Below are 16,758 nucleotides of genomic sequence, written 5' to 3'. Positions count from 1 at the left end.
ATATGAGAGAAAAGTGCAACACTTCATCGGTGAAAGAAACTAGTGATAAGGCTAGTATCAACTATCAAAGGAAATTTCCCGAGGTAATTATAATTTTTTTTTCCTTTTAAATTGTTCTATTTTATTAATGATAATGACTTTATATTTACTATTGGTTTAGGGCATTTCATCTTGCCAACTATACTTATCGGAACCGAGTTATCGACTAGTTGGCAAGGGAAAAGTGCACAACACTTTGGGAGATTTACTTCACCATAGACCGCTCCCGGATGGACACCTGAAAGTATCGGTGGATGTTGTCGTAGATCATGATGCGATGCTACCGGTACCTGACATGGTCTCAGAGACGACATTGCTGCGAGATGCAATAGGATCATTTGTTGCATGGCCCTCGGAGCTCATTACCATTAGTGATGAGGTATATTGAAAACGATTATGAATCATTTAGTTTTCGAATGTCAATTCTAAACCGTTTATTAATTATTTTTTACATTTTAATTTTAGACTGCTCCTATAAAACCCACAGTTAAGGGTAAAGGGATTTTACAGGAGGAGGAGTCCGTTGCATCACTAAAAGAGGTACATTTAAAGTGTTAATAATTAATCTGAATCTAAATCTGCATGATTTTATATTTTACATAACTTATATGATTTTTAGGCATCCGCTCGAGAGTCACAACAAGTGACGCAGCAAGTTCGTACCGTACCACCCACTGGTCCTCCGAAGCCAGCGGGAAAAAAAGGCGGTGCTTTTGTGCCTCGGTACCGGTCGACGCTCGCAACAATGGTTGATATGTCCGATTTGAAGGATGGTGCTTTACGTGAAATCGTTATGGATGAGAGTGTCTTCGGTATTGAATTCAAGTCACTTATTACACTTGATGACTTGGAGGAGATTTTTAAGCATGATCAACTAGGCGTCAATAACATGCACTCATACATTCGGTAATATTCCCTCATCCGATATATTATTTAATTAGTCCCACAATATAATTTATTTACACATTTCAATGAAAATAATCTAATGTTTATTATGTTTTTATTTAAGGTTGTTGTATGACAGAGTGTTGCGCGGGACTCCGTTGTCTAACAGATTCCGTTTCGTGTCTTCCGCCCACTGCAGCGGAATGGCAATTGATTCGGAACCGGAATCAGTTAGACAGCGCTTAGTAGATAGATTCATGTCCACCGGCAATACAGAATGTCTGCATCTTTGGGCGTATAATACCCGACCAGTAGGGTTAGTTTCTCATTCTTTGTTCATCTAATCTCTGTTTCTTTTGTGTATAGCAAAATTTTCATATAACCTATTGTTTTTATTTATAGAGCACACTGGTTGCTGCTTGCTATCAACCCTATAAGGGAAGTCGTGTATTATCTGAATTCGGTAAATGGTGAATGGACCAATTATCCGGCCATGAAGGACATCGTTGATTTGTAAGTGGGATCGTTCTAAATATATATTCGTGTATATTTATATATATATATTTACTTATTTGTGGGATTGATCTAAACATATGCTTTTATATATTTGTTAATTAGATCAATACAAGTGTTCCGAAGTCAACGGGACGCACAGGTATCCCGAACTAAATCTAGCAACATTACTTGGATCCAAGTGCAGGTACATTATTTTTCACAATGTTGCTTATAATATATTTATGCTACTTGATAAAACAATGCACAACTATAGAATCTTATTTGTTTTTCTATGTAGTGTCCGCAACAGAAAAACAGTTACGATTGCGGATACTTTGTATTGAGGTTTATGAAAGAAATCCTTCAGGCTAATCAATTAGAGATTCCGCTCACGGTATGAATTTATAACTTAAGATAATTTCATATAATTTATTACATTTAACTAAATGTATCATTCATATTTTGTTTTTGTTTTGTAGTACCTTGACGAATTCCGTGCCGCTGGATACCCGAGACTTAAGTTGGAAGAAATAAAAGAGGATTTGTGTCATTTTTATATTAAGCGCTTTTTCATGTAGGATTTGTGTCGAATTGAAGTACTATAATATTATTGATGTTGTAATGATGTATATATATAATTTTGGATATTATAATGGTATTATATTAGTATATATATATATATATATTGTCTTACTGATGGCTGAAATAATATCGTCGAAAATAAATTACAGGTCGAAAATATTACAGGCTGAAAACATATTACAGGTCGAAAATATTACAGGTCGACTGGGAGGATTAAATTACAGGCTGCACATTAAAATACCTCATTTAGCTACTAAAGCGCTTTTTAAAAAAGCGCTCTTAAAGGCCCACATACTAAAGCGCTTCTTTTTAAAAGCGCTGCCAAAGATTACTAAAAAAGCAAAAAAAAAAAAAACAACATACTAAAGTGCTTTTGTAAAAGCGCTCTTATAGGGGGGGCTATCAGAGCGCTTTTTCTGGAAAAAGCGCTCTTAAAGCCCACCCTATAAGAGCGCTTTTATAAAAGCGCTTTAGTATGTTGCGTTTTTTTTTTATTTTTTACTCTCACAGGTGGGCCTATCACAGCGCTTTTCTGGAAAAAGCGCACTTAAAGGGGGGCCTACCAGAGCGCTTTTTCCTGAAAAGCGCTCTTAAAGGGGGGCCTACAAGAGCGCTTTTTCCAGAAAAGCGCTCTAATAGGGGGGCCTACCAGAGCGCTTTTAAAAGCGCTTTCGTAGCCTATGCCAGCGCTGGCTTTGGCAGCGCTTTAAAGCGCTGTTAAAGCCCAAAAAAAGCGCTCTTGTAGCTGTTCCGTGTTGTAGTGAGACACAAGTCTTTAAATACAAGATAGAAATAAACCCTAATGGGCTGTCCAACAAGGCCCAACCAAAACAAAAGACTCTTAAAGATAAATAAAATTAAAAGACTTAAAATAATTAATTTGTGATAAATCCTTGAAGCCATTTGGATTTGCTCTTATTCCTCTTGGGCCTAGTATCAAAGTACATTAGTTCCTATGCAGCGAGAAGATTTGTTGCTATATTTGTTCAATCACTTGCCTTCATTAGCACAAAATTCTTATTACCAAGTCATTTTACAATCAATTGAATGAAAACTTTAAAATATTATCACAAAACTGTGAATCATCTAACTCATCCTTTTCAAATACCTTTCTTACTTCATAGAAATATTAAATCATAAATAATTGAATATAATCACAAATTATTAAAACCAAATAACAAAATAATCAATAAAACAAAATCTCTCTTTTTTTTTTAATTGCAATCATTTAAAATTAAATCACAAACTATTAAAACAAAATCATTGACAATTATATATCTCCAACTTTTCAAAGAGTAATTTTGAACATTATTTACAATGTCTAAGGTAGAAGAAATGTCCTGCAAATTACAACTTTTTTTTTATGGGAAACTCATTGCATTAAGAAGAAAAGGTCCCAGAGGACAAAACAGACGAAACATCAGGGGGCTCTACTAGCCAAGACCTATTACCAAACAACCTGCCCAAACCAACTAGATTGTGGGCCTCAGAATTTTGCTGCCTGCATAAGTACATAACAGAACCTAAAGAAAAACTACTAAGCATACTTCTAACATCAGTAGCAATGGGGTCAATAGATGCAAACTGTTTAACACAATTAATACAATCAACAACAGCCAGGGCATCCGATTGGACCAGGATCTTCTCGATATGGAGCTCTTTAGCCAAACATAAACCCCATCTAATAGCCAACACTTCAGCCGTAGCAGGATCTACCGTCATGGTTTCCTTCTTGCAAGCTGCATAGAAAATTTTGGACTCCCCCGTCTTGATCATGCAACCAAAAGCAACAGAGCCGTCCTCGAAACATCCGGCATCAGTCTGAACGATGAACACCTCCCTATCAAGGCAAGCATACTCAGTGTGAGGAGGCAAATGCACCTTTTTTGCCACAGGTACCTGCAAATTAAATTCAACCACACAGTCCCAAGTTTCCATCGCTACCACATGTGGATCTTTGAACTGCTTCTGAAAATGCCTCAAATTCCTTGCATTCCACAACTTCCACAGCAACGTGCACATTAGTTGGACTGACAGCGTATTAGGACCCATTAAGCACACGTGCAGCCAATCGATAATGTCCGTCTCAGGGGAAATTCTGAATCCAAGGGGGGGAGAAGCCAGCCAACCTGGATATGGTGCGCCTCAGTGGGTTCGAAACAGTTATTGACCACCTCGTAGTTCCAACAGCTCAAATCTTGATCAATCAACTCACTCACAGTGGCATTAGGCTCCAGTAAGTTTGTTGTTCTTCTTGGTTTAAAGCCGCTGATTCCGGGAATCCAACGGTCCTTCCAAATTCTAACTTTTGTACCTGTACCAATCTGCCATCTTGCTCCCTTGGAAACACACTCCTTCGCACTCAGTATGCTACGCCAGGCATAACTGGGACTGAAACCCGTTTGAGCTTCATCTATAGGGCATTTAGGATAGTAGCGGCAGCAAATTACAACTTCTTGCAATCACTTTTTTTGTTATAAACATGGCGACGTAAATATGAGGAAAAAACTAAAAGGCTGTATGGATTTTAATTATGAAGCAGATAGTTAAAAGAAAAAAATTTATTTGCATATATCTTTTTACCACCTTATTTTCTATTCAATTGAATTAAAAATCTAAAAATATTCTCATAAAAGTGTGAATTATCTAACAAGGAATCTTAAATCCCACAGTTGTGAATATTCTAACTCATCAATTGAAAATACCTTTCTTATTAAAACAAATCACAAAAATTAAATCATAAATCATTAAAACATAATCACAATTCACAAATTGTTGAAAACCAAATAATATAAGAATCAATCAAGTCTCCCCATCCTACAATAACTATAAAAATAAATTAGTACAAATATCTTTTAACCACCCTATTGTTTTCAATTGAATCGAAAATCTAAATATTCTCACAAAATAGTGAATCACCTAACTTATTAGTTTCAAATCTCTTAATTATCGGAAAAAGAATATTATGTCATAAATTAGGGGAGCATAATCACATATTATTAAAATCCAATAACAAAATATTCAATTAAAAAAATCTCAAATAATTTAAAACTAAATAACAAACTTTTAAAACACAATCAATGAAAATTATATATCTCTAACTTATTGTAAAGTAATTTTGGAAATTTTATATACACTCTAAGGTAGAAGCAATGTACTGGAACTTACAATTTCTTAGAAAGCCACATGTAATATGACTATGAAAAAGTTTGACTCACATATTGTTGTTGTAGGAAGAAATTAGAATCATTGCTTACAGTAGCAGTACTTATGTCCATTTACTTATTTTGTATTCAATTGATTGAAAATCTAAAAAAATTATCACAAAAGTTTGAATCAACTAACTTAAGAGTTTTAGGTAGAAGCAATGGTTTTTGATTCAATTGAAAATGATCTTAGGGTGCATCTTTACAGTAAAGGGGAAATCTCTAAATGTGCCTGCCATTATCATTACTGTAAGCACCAACTGCCACTATACACTGGATTTCATTGTGTCATAAGCCTCAATGTTTGCATTGAATATCATTAAAATATTAGGAATAAAAAATGAACATTGCATGCACACTTCGGTTTATGAGGATAAACTAGATGCATCAAATACGTGGGTATTGAGATTAAAATAAAATTATAGGGAGAACAATAGGATGGAGCTAAAATTATAATAAGAACAGTAGGATGACATAGATCTTATGGTAGTGACATTCTATGTGAGTGTAGAATCTATCCTGATATTTCATTAGACATTTTAGCATGTACAACCCCTAAAAGTTATATTCGATTAATCATATCTAGTATATATTGAGAAATATAAAGTGGTTTTGTAAAACTTATTAACTATGACTCTCACGAGATGATGTGACTTAATGTATTCATGAGTGAGAGATTTTACACTCCATTGCAACGTTGGTAATAAGCTTCTTTAAACACACTAAATTTTTAATAAGATGATACAACACTTTTTGATTCATATCATCAGAGTAGACACATGGCTTATTTGCTCAACACCACATTGACTTGCATAAACATCAATTAAATTAGTGTTCACAAACATGTGTGAAGAGAATAAAAAGTTGTAGTGAAGAGATTAAATTAAGATTGATGTGTATTTGGATATTTCTTAAGCTAGAATTGGTGTTAGACTTGAACCATTTTTTATTTGTAAATTAGTTTTCCAGTTATTTAATGGGGGTTTTCGTCAAACCCTGACAATCTATGTCAAATTTTTCGTAGTGTCAACTTTAACTGACGTGGCATGTCACCTAAGAATTTGTAAGTGGAAATTAACTGAAGGAACAAAAATTGAAATTGACATATTTATAGACGGAAAGATTTATAAAAATGTTTAAGAAAATTTTTAGAAGGACAAAAATTGAAATTGAAATATTTATAAAAATTATGTTTTAAAGTGGCTTTGTAAAACTTATTACCTATGACTCTCACGAGATGACATGACTTAATGTATTCATGATCAGAGATTTTACACCCCATTGCAACATTCGAAAGCGGTTTTGGATAGAATCTGCATTCAAGAAAAGGTGAGAAAAGCCGATACTAGAGTTAAATTAAACTAAATTTGATTGGCACTAATCTGGTACATTTGGTAAATGAGAAATGCCATTATTTTTGAAATATATATATATAAATTATGTTTTAACCCAAACTAAAAAAATTGAATAACAAGAAATTTTATTTTTGATCATTATAAATATCTGAAATTTTATTTTTAGTCCCTATTAAAATATAACATGTTTTAGTCCCTACAAAATTTGTATGCGTGCAGTTTTAATCCCTGTTATTTTCTAAAATTTTGAAAAGGGTTAAATATGTTTTTGGTTCCTATAAATATATACCTCAAATTTCACTTTTAGTCCCTATAATAAAAGTCATCTTTTAGTCCTTATAAAATTATTTTTCATGGCATTTTAGTCCTTCTAGAGAGACTAAAACTACATGCATAAATAATTTTGTAGGGACTAAAACATAATTTTTTTTAAAAGGACTAAAAGTCAAATTGGATAATTTTGTAGGGATCAAAATAGTCCACAGTCTGTTATGAGATAGCAGCCAAATGAAACTCCTAACCCTTTCCTACACCTTTAGCTTCTAGATCAAATTTCAACGGGTGTTATCCACTACTTCCTCATGCCCCACCAAATCTAGATACATTTCTTTTACAAAATATGTATCTTTGCACGCTCCTGCAGTGAAGAATTCATCATGACCAAGACATGGATTTGGAGGAAGCAAAGCTTTAATCTGCAATATTAAATTCACTGGCATCCACGCTTTTAACTTGTCCCAGTCCCATTCTCTTGTTTTCTTCACAATATCCTTTAGCTTAACATTTTGAAGAGCTATCGGATTATTGAGATTCAAATCTTGAATGATAATTATGCAAGCTCATGCAAGAATATTCGTCATCATGGGGTAGATTGGCATGGATTCAAGCACACTTTTAGCTAATGTAGTCTTACTTGCAAAAGAAAGAAGATTAGTTTTTCAGTTTGCCATCTTAGATGACATCAGCTCCAAGAGATATTGATAGTCCATCATTCTCAAACTTTTCCCACTTAAAGGAACTCCTAAATACTTTCCCAAGTTATTTGTTTCAAGAAATTTCGACAAACTGAACAATTTGTTTTTCATATTCCTAGCTAGGAACATTCCTTGAATACATCAATCTTGTTTTATCTTCTCCGACTTCTTGCCCCGACATATTGCTAAAATGGTTAAGAATGATTATTACGCTTATCATTTGCCTCTCATTCGGTTCACTAATTAGAAATAACTATCCACAAACATCATATGCGAGATCCACGACCCATCATTTCCCATAATTATAGCTTTCCATTTCCGGCTGTTCACTGCTTCCATAGTCAAGTGTGATAACTTCACCCTACACAAGACAAAGATATAGAGTGACATTGGGCCCCTTGCCGAATTCCACACTTGGGATTGAAAAAGACTCACTTCTAGCTCCATTCCACTTGACGTTCGTTTCTACACTTGTCACTGCATGGATAATAACGTTAATCATGCAGTCTGGTATTTTGGTTTCGTTAAGTACTCTCTAGATGAATTCCCATCTCAAATTGTCATAGGCTTTCAAAAGATCCAATTTAGCAATGAAATAGCCTTTTGTCTCTTTATATTATGCATGGTATGAAGCACCTCCTTTGCCACGATAATATTTTAATGTAAAATTCACCCAGGTATAAATCCCGTCTGGTATGGAGATACCAACTTAGACATACTGACTTTCAATCTATTGACAACAACCTTGCTCATGATTTTATAAATTGCATTGCAAAGCGAGATTGGCCTAAACTTTTTTTTTTATAAGCAAAGGATGTATTAATAAAGATGCACAAGGGGTGCAAAACCCATTACAACCATAACAGAACCAAAAGACAATAGAAAGAAAACAGCCCCCACCTAAAACAATACAGCAGTCCGGAAAACAGAAGAAAAAAAAACAGACCCCTTCTAACCGAAACAACAGCCCGGAAAAGTGTTCCAATCCGACCAAACACAATCGGGTAAACCCCTCTTTCCAAAGACCAACCATTCCCAAGATAACAATTTGATCATCCCGGTACCATCAAAATGATTCAAACTACCCCCCTCAAAAATGATAGAGTTCCTACATAACCAAATTACCCAACAATACGACAAGCCAAAAAACCACCCTAAGCTAGCCTTAAACTTAATATTACAACAAACCTCAAGAGCTTGCAAGCGGTCGATAATGGGTCCGTCAAAATCGATTAAATCCACCCGAAGCCAACGGCAAAGATTAATCCACCACCCTTTGACAATTGAACAACCACCAAAAAGATGCTCTAAGTCTTCATTGTCCACGAGACATAAAGGACATACGAAGTCATGAGCACTCCGTAAAATACCCCGTCTCGCCAAATTCATTCTTGTCGGTAGTCTATTAATGATCAATTTCCAACCGAAAAATAGAATCTTACTAGGAACTTTAGTCGACCAAAGCTTCTTGTAGATCTTACGCCAATAACTATCCGCCACTTCTTCCGCATTTAAGGCCTTTGAAATAACTTCATAGCACCCTTTGACAGAAAAGCCATCGTTATGCCTATGCCAAACAAAATCATCCATCTTTTCCCTCACTGGTGCCACCGAATGAATCAAAGAATACAATTCCGAAAATTCATCTAAATCACCCGAAGAGAGCTCACCTACAAAGAAGTTAGGGTACCAAATCCATTCATCATCCACCCAATGCCCAAAATCCGCTACTTTCACTAAACCCGGATCGGCCAAGCCCAAAAGCGACGGAAATTGGACATTTAAAGATGCTGTCCCAAGCCACACATCATGCCAAAAATCAATAGCATACCCGCTTCCAAGCTTACAATCTATAGAACTCTTGAACCAATTGTCCGAGAAGGAATGATTTGAAACCCCCACCGCACATAAGTCCCTCCACCAACTAGAATGGTTCTTGGATTTTGAAGGTTGTCCTTCATTAAGCATGGAGTGCTTAACATCACCGTACCTACAAAAAAGAATGTTAGTCCAAAAAGAATTGCCTTCCTCAATAATCCTCCACTTCCATTTACATAGAAGAGCAAGATTAAAGAGGCCACAATGTTTTACTCCTAAACCTCCCTCCTCCTTCGAAAGACAAACTCTATTCCAATTCACCCAACATATCTTCTTACAATCTTCCTCCCCTCCCCAAAGAAAAGTTCTTTGAATTGAAATAATTTCCCGAATAACGGCTTGGGGAGCTCTATAGAAAGAAAGCCAAAAGATAGGAATACTCGACAAAATAGAGTTAAGAAGAACCACCCGGCCGGCCATTGAAATGTGCTTGTTCTGCCAACATAAAATTCTCCTTCTCATCTTTGATACCAACGGTTTCCACATGTCGACTCTCCTAGAATTTGCACCAACGGGAATACCAAGAAAAGTGAAAGGTGTTGAACCAATCTTACAATTAAGGAAGTTTGCCGCCGCATTAATAAAGTCATCGTCCAAGTTCCTCCCCATAATTCTACTCTTGGACAAGTTTACTCTAAGGCCGGAAACCAATTCAAACCCTCGAAGAATCGCCTTAATACTCCAAAGATTACTCCAAGAGGCATCTCCAATCAAGAGGGTATCGTCGGCAAATTGAAGAATCTCGTAATGGATGCGCTCATCCACCTTAAAACCACGGTATTCACCCGCGAGGGAAGCATTATTCATCAAGGCCGCTAACCCCTCCGCCACCAAAAGAAAGAGAAAAGGAGATAACGGGTCACCTTGGCGAAGCCCTCTTCGAACCTCAAAATCCTTAGTCGGACTACCGTTTACCAAGATGGACATGGAACTCTTAAACACCAACGCCTCCATCCACCGATTCCACTTATCCCCAAAACCCATTCTTCTAAGCATATACCTCAAAAAATCCCAAGAAACACAATCGTAAGCCTTTTCGAAATCAACCTTCACCAATAAACATTTCTTCTTCTTCCTCTTAGCCATATCTAAGATCTCATTCACTACCAAAACACCATCAAGCATATTACGAGTAGGAATGAAGGCGGATTGACATTTAGCAATGAGCTTGTTCAACACCCCTTTAAGCCTTGTCGCAAGAAGCTTGGAAAGAATGCGGTACAAGCTCCCTATGAGGCAAATGGGACGGAAATCATTCATACCAAGCGGATTGTCAACCTTCGGAATTAAAGCAATAAAAGAAGCGGTCACCGCCTTAGGAAGAATGGACACAGAATGGAATTCATTGACAAACTGCATAATGTCTTCTTTGATGAACCCCCAACAAGCTTTGTAGAAACCAAAATTAAACCCATCCGGCCCCGGACTCTTTTCACCATCGGAATCCCAAATGACCGCTCTAACCTCCTCTTCAACAAAAGGTCTCTCGAGGGACTCATTTTCAACATCCGATACTGTTTTGAAAACAGCCCCATCAAGGTTCGGTCTATACACCATCGGCTCTTGGAACCTAGCCTCAAAATGCCGTTTAATCTCCTCTTTGACCTCCCCCACTTTGTCGGTCCAAACCCCCGCCACATTGATACCAACAATTGAATTTCTCACCTTCCTAGATTTCATAGCCTTATGAAAAAATCTCGAATTGGAATCTCCCTCCGCAAGCCAAGAACATCTCGCCTTTTGTCTAAGAAAAACCTCCTTTGCCTTAACCGAATCCCACACTCTAGAAGACGCAATACCTCTCTTCGCGGCCAAAGAATCCACATCCACCACACCATTACTAGCCGCCATGAAATCTAAAGCATTAAGATCTTTTATCGCTTCATCCACCTCCAAATTAAGATAACCATACGTCGACGCATTCCACAATCTTAACTTCTCCCGCAATCCCTTCAATTTCTCTTTCAACACATACGCGGCCTTACCCCTCACATCTACCGCTTTCCACACATTCTCAACAAAAGGAAGAAAATTCTCGTGCTTCGACCACTCATTAAAGAATTTGAACGGTTTCGGACCCCAATCCACTCCCCTCCCCTTAATCCACACCGGACAATGATCTGAGAGATCCCTCGGTCCAACCACCTGACCCTCAATCATCCAAGACTCCAATAAACAATCAGAAACCAGAAATCTATCCAATCTGCTCATGGCTCCCCCATCCCTACTGAACCAAGTAAATCTTTTCCCCACCACTCTCGGATCCACCACCTCCAAAGCGTCAATGAACTCATTAAACTCTTCCATCTCTTGGCTTACAAGGTTCACCGCCTTCCCTTTTCTCTCCTCTGGACATTTTATAGCATTGAAATCACCTCCCAATATCCACGCACCCTCCGGAAAGGCTGCCTTACGCTCCACCAACTCCTTCCATAACGCTCTTTTCTTAGCAATTGTGCACGACGAATAGACATTCACCACATACACATTCAAATTTTTCCATCTACCATTGAAACCCACATAACCTTCCCCCGAAAAACTGAAACCCAAATCGAAAACACCTTTTCTCCACATTGAAATTATTCCTCCAGATCTGCCCCGAGATGGTCTATACGTCCACTCTACATCAGTACCTCCCCACATCTCAAACATCGTCAAATCAGAAAAAGACTCGACTTTTGTTTCCTGCAGTAAACACACATCAAAACTATCCTTTCTAATAAGAGAGCTCAAACGCTTTCTCTTGATCGGACAACCACTCCCTCGTATATTATAAGTGAGAATATTCATAGCAACCCCGATGCAATAGCCTTCTCCTTCACTGAGTCAACCTCCTCTCTTCTTTCTAGCTCACCAATGGCAGCCACGAAAAGATCAGTATCTGATCCCCCTACCACCCCAAAATCTGCAGCCTTGTCCCAAATTTTAGAAGCCAAAGATACAGATTTATCCACCCAAAATCTTTTGTTACCTTGCAGCAAAGAAGAATCCGATATTTCTTCAGACTCAACCGCCTTCCCCAAAACCGACAGTAATTTAGTTTTCCTAACAGCCTTACGGGAAGCCGAATGCAATTTTCCCAACCCAGCATTGCCCGAAACGTATTTTGATTTCCGATTGCGACGAAGAGGGTAGAAAAAAGGTTTGGAACAGAGAGACTCACCGTCGCTCTCCACAGTCTGTGTCCTACTACCACCCCGATGCCGACTCTGAATTCCAGAAGATTCTTCCACAAAGCTCCCATCTGCGTGCGGCTCAACTTGCTCCACCAGTCCCTCAACCGAATCGCTAACGGGCAAGATTACCGGCAAAGAGATGTTGTCCGCCGAAGGATCACGTGACGGAACAAAAAATGGACTATCCTTGTTCTGGTTCGGATCTGAATGAACCTCCTCACCCAAGAGACAAGTAGCTGGGCCGTCCAAATGGGCCAAGAAATTTGAAGGCCCACTTTCCACCTTACTAAGAGCTAAATCAAATGACCCACTTCCAATCCAACTTTTATTGCGCAGTAAAGGAATATTACTGCCTGCCACCTGTAACGAATTCCTCAAAGGCCTTTGAGCGCTAGTGGGACCCTCCTTCAAAACGTCACCCTCCAACCTAGTACTCCCTAAGTCAACATTTACTGCACCCCCATCTCCTAGACCGTAGGTTGACTTGCATGGAAAACCACCTGAACCTAACCTGCCCTCCAAAAGCTCACTAACACCTTTTCCTGATTCTCCTTTTTCCTGATCACGCCTCTCAGGTTCAGGTGGTTTTCCACATGTGGAACATCAACTTTTTTTTAATAAGCAATAGATTGAATAAGCTCGCACTAGGGGTGCAACCCTTACAAAACAAACAAGGCATTAGAGATTGTTTGTGTCGGATAAAGGAAATTTAAACCATTCATAATAGTTTGGTCTAAACTTAGTATATCCACAATACAACCATCTTCAAGAAAGAAAGATAATATTAGAGAAAGGTGAATTCTTATTTACCCAACTCAAAAAGTTGGGTAAGGTTACCTTAAGTGTAAAATACATTGAAAACATCAAACAATTGTTCTATATAATAAATATTTAAATACACAAAAATTAAATGGTGTCATCTGATTGGTGGAAGGTACACTACCCATCTTTTTGTGATGGGTAGAGAAGTTGTCCCCTTAGAGAAAATAACATCAAAACAAAACACCTCCCCCTTGAAGATTATGGCATTCCTCATAATCCAAAGGCTCCATATGGTAGCTATCCAAACGAAGTTGATCAAAATCCTACGCTTTCTACTCTTCACCTTGTCTTGAATAACTCCAAAAAGCAACATCTCCTCTTCGTTGATATCCTCCGAAATACCAAGCCTAACAAAAATGTGGTTTCCAAATCTCTTTCACCTCTTGGCAATGGAAAAAAAGGTGAGAAGAGGATTCTAGATGGCTACCACAAAGCACACAATCCGGATGAGAAACACTAGCAACACCTCTTTTCAACAATTGATCTTTAGAAGGAAGACGATCAATAAAGAATCTCCAAGCAAAAATCTTAATCTTAGGCGGAAGTTTAAGATCTCACATCACTTTCGAGTTAATCGAATGAAAATCCCAAGCAATTGTTTTGGCATTATCAACAACGCTAGATATACTTGCAACGGTGAACTCCTTATCCGCATTAAAAGACCACAAGAAAGAATCACAATCGGTCGCGCTAGGGATGAAGCCGAGAAGAAGCTCACAAAACCGGTGCCAGCAGGGACTGGCAACTACCGCGGCCCAGAATGCTGAACCGTGAGCGGTACCGTCGAAAAAAAGACCGCAAACGTCCTACCTATGTGATCCTTCGGTCCACTCTAAAACCTCCGCAACCGTACAATACTTCATGGTTGATAAATCATACAAATCCGGAAAATCTATGCAAAGAGATTGTTCTCCCAACCACAAATTATGCCAAAAAAGAACATCCTTACCATTCTTGCAACAACATTTAAAACACCCGAAAAAGCCATTGTCAACAATGTCGTCCAACAAATTGTTCTTACAGATATCTCTCCACCAAATCGAGTCATCATTTCTATACAACTCACCCCCAATATCTTGAACTTTAATTTTAGGGCATGTGTACCTCACCTTAATGAATATACTCCAAATGGCGTCGTCATCATGAAGAATTCTCCACTTCCATTTAAAGAGAAGAGCTTTATTCATCTCCCTAACATCTCTAACCCCCAAACCACCCTTCACCTTTGGGTCTACACACCACTTCCCACTTCACCCAATGAATGCTCCTTTTCTCAATCTTACCACTCCATAAAAACTTACTTTGAATTTTCCTATTCGCTTTGGCAATTTTTCCCGAACCTTTGAAGAAGGAAAGAGTAAAAATAGGAATAGAATTCAAAACCGAGTTAATTAGCGTAACCCTACCTCCCATCAAAATATTTCTTCCCTTCCACGAAGAAAGGCGCCTCTTTAGATTATTAACCACTTCCAACCACAGTTTCTTCCTTCTTGGATTATCCCCCACCATAATTCCTAGGAATTTGAAAGGAGTCACACCTTTCTTACAAGATAGGAATGTCATGGCGGCGTTAATGTACCACTCTCCAACGTTCACTCCTATAATGTTGCTTTTGGCCAAATTAATCTTCAACCCGGAAACCAATTCAAACCCTCTCAAAATCACCTTCATATTCCAAATGTTATCACAAGACTCTTCGCCTAGAAGAATAGTATCATCCGCAAATTAAAGTATGTCCACGCTATAATTTTCCCCATACATGAAGGGCTTGAAGTTCCCCACCTCTACCGACTTCTTCACAAGGGCGTTTAAACCTTCCATAGCAGGGACAAAGAGAAATGGAGACAACGGATCTCCTTGTCTTTTTGAACCTTAAACTCTTTAGTTGCACTTCCATTGACCAACACGGACATGTGATTGTTGAAAATGCAAGCTTCCATCCACCACACCCACCTATTGCCAAACCTCATCCTAATCATCGTTTCTCTAAGATATTGCCAAGAAACTGAGTCATACGCCTTTTCAAAGTCCACCTTAAGCAAGAGACAATTTCTTTTCTTCCTTCTCGACCAATCGATAATTTCATTAACCAAAAGCACACCATCCATCATGTTTCTACCCGGGACAAAAGTGGTTTGATTTGTAGACACTAAATTACCAATAACCTCCTTCAATCTAGCCGCCAAAATCTTCGCTAAAATTTTGTAAATGCTTCCCACCAAACAAATGGGTCGAAATTCGCCTAAGGATTGAGGGTTGTTTGTTTTTGGAATCAAAGAAAGAAAAGAAGAAGTGATAGATTTCACAAGAGTTCCCTTATTATAAAAGTCGTTGCACATCTTCAACACATCTTCCTGAATCACAACCCAAAACCTCTTGAAAAATTCTAAAGAATAACCATCCGGCCCCGCGCTTTTGTTACCATCACACGACCAAATTGCCTCCTTAATTTCCAACTCCGTGAACAGACGCTCAATACTCAACCCGTCCGAATCATGAAGCTTCTTCAAATCCAAACCATTAATGTTCGGCCTACCCTCCTCCACTTCTTTGAAAAAAGACTTGAAGTAGTTGAGCGTGAAATTTTTGACTTCGTTAACATCCTCAAGCACACCGCTACTAGAAGTAAGAGAGCACAAAGAATTCCGCTTTCTTCTCTCTTTAAGAGAATTATGGAAATACCTCGTGTTACAATCACCTTCGGCTAGCCACAATTGCCCCGGCTTTAAGCGAAGAAATCCTTCTTTTTTGGAAAGGTTGTCCCAAAACTCAATAGCCGCCTTAGATCTTTTTACCACTTCCGCCTCCGGAACATTACCTACAAAATGAGCAAACTTGTTATCTAAAAAGTGAATCTCTTTTCCCGCCTCATCAATGTTAAGATCTATCCACCCAAACACCTCCTTATTCCACGTACTAATTTTACTTTTTAGAGCCTTCAATTTCTCTACTACACAAAAATCCCCTCTACCCTTCACCTCCAACAAATTCCACTCCTCCTCCACAAAAGCATAAAAGTCCTTGTGACTAAACCAAAGATTGTTGAATCTAAAAGGTTTAGGTCCCCAATTCCTTTTGTTATCTTGAATCCAAATGGGGGAATGATCTGACACATCTCTTTCTCCTATAGCTTGGCCTTCAACCTTCCAATCATCAATAAATGATGATGATAAAAGAAATCTATCCAATCTACTCATAGCACTTCCACACTTATTAGACCAAGTGAACTTACCTCCTATCGTGGGGGGATCCACCAACTCCATCTCTTTGATGAAATCTTTGAAATCTTCCATCTCCCTTTTAAAATTCTTCTTCGATATACCAACTCTCTCCTCCAAAGACGTAA

General features: G+C 38.1%; 1 protein-coding gene across 1 annotated transcript; it reads left to right on the top strand.

The window, feature by feature from the left end:
- The first annotated feature begins 668 nt into the window (after window positions 1-668).
- Window positions 669-2,071, top strand: LOC131655899 (uncharacterized). Its single transcript, XM_058925696.1, has 6 exons — window positions 669-945; window positions 1,049-1,240; window positions 1,327-1,437; window positions 1,543-1,624; window positions 1,718-1,813; window positions 1,899-2,071. Exons 1-6 carry the CDS (start codon window positions 785-787, stop codon window positions 1,995-1,997), a joined length of 741 nt encoding a protein of 246 aa, XP_058781679.1. The 5' UTR covers window positions 669-784; the 3' UTR covers window positions 1,998-2,071.
- Window positions 2,072-16,758: the final 14,687 nt, after the last annotated feature.

The sequence above is a fragment of the Vicia villosa genome, linkage group LG3 (genome assembly GCF_029867415.1).
Source record: "Vicia villosa cultivar HV-30 ecotype Madison, WI linkage group LG3, Vvil1.0, whole genome shotgun sequence".
NCBI classification, from domain to species: Eukaryota; Viridiplantae; Streptophyta; class Magnoliopsida; order Fabales; family Fabaceae; genus Vicia; species Vicia villosa.
Note: the sequence above shows the minus strand (reverse complement) of the source record. Positions and strands in the feature narration are given on the sequence as shown.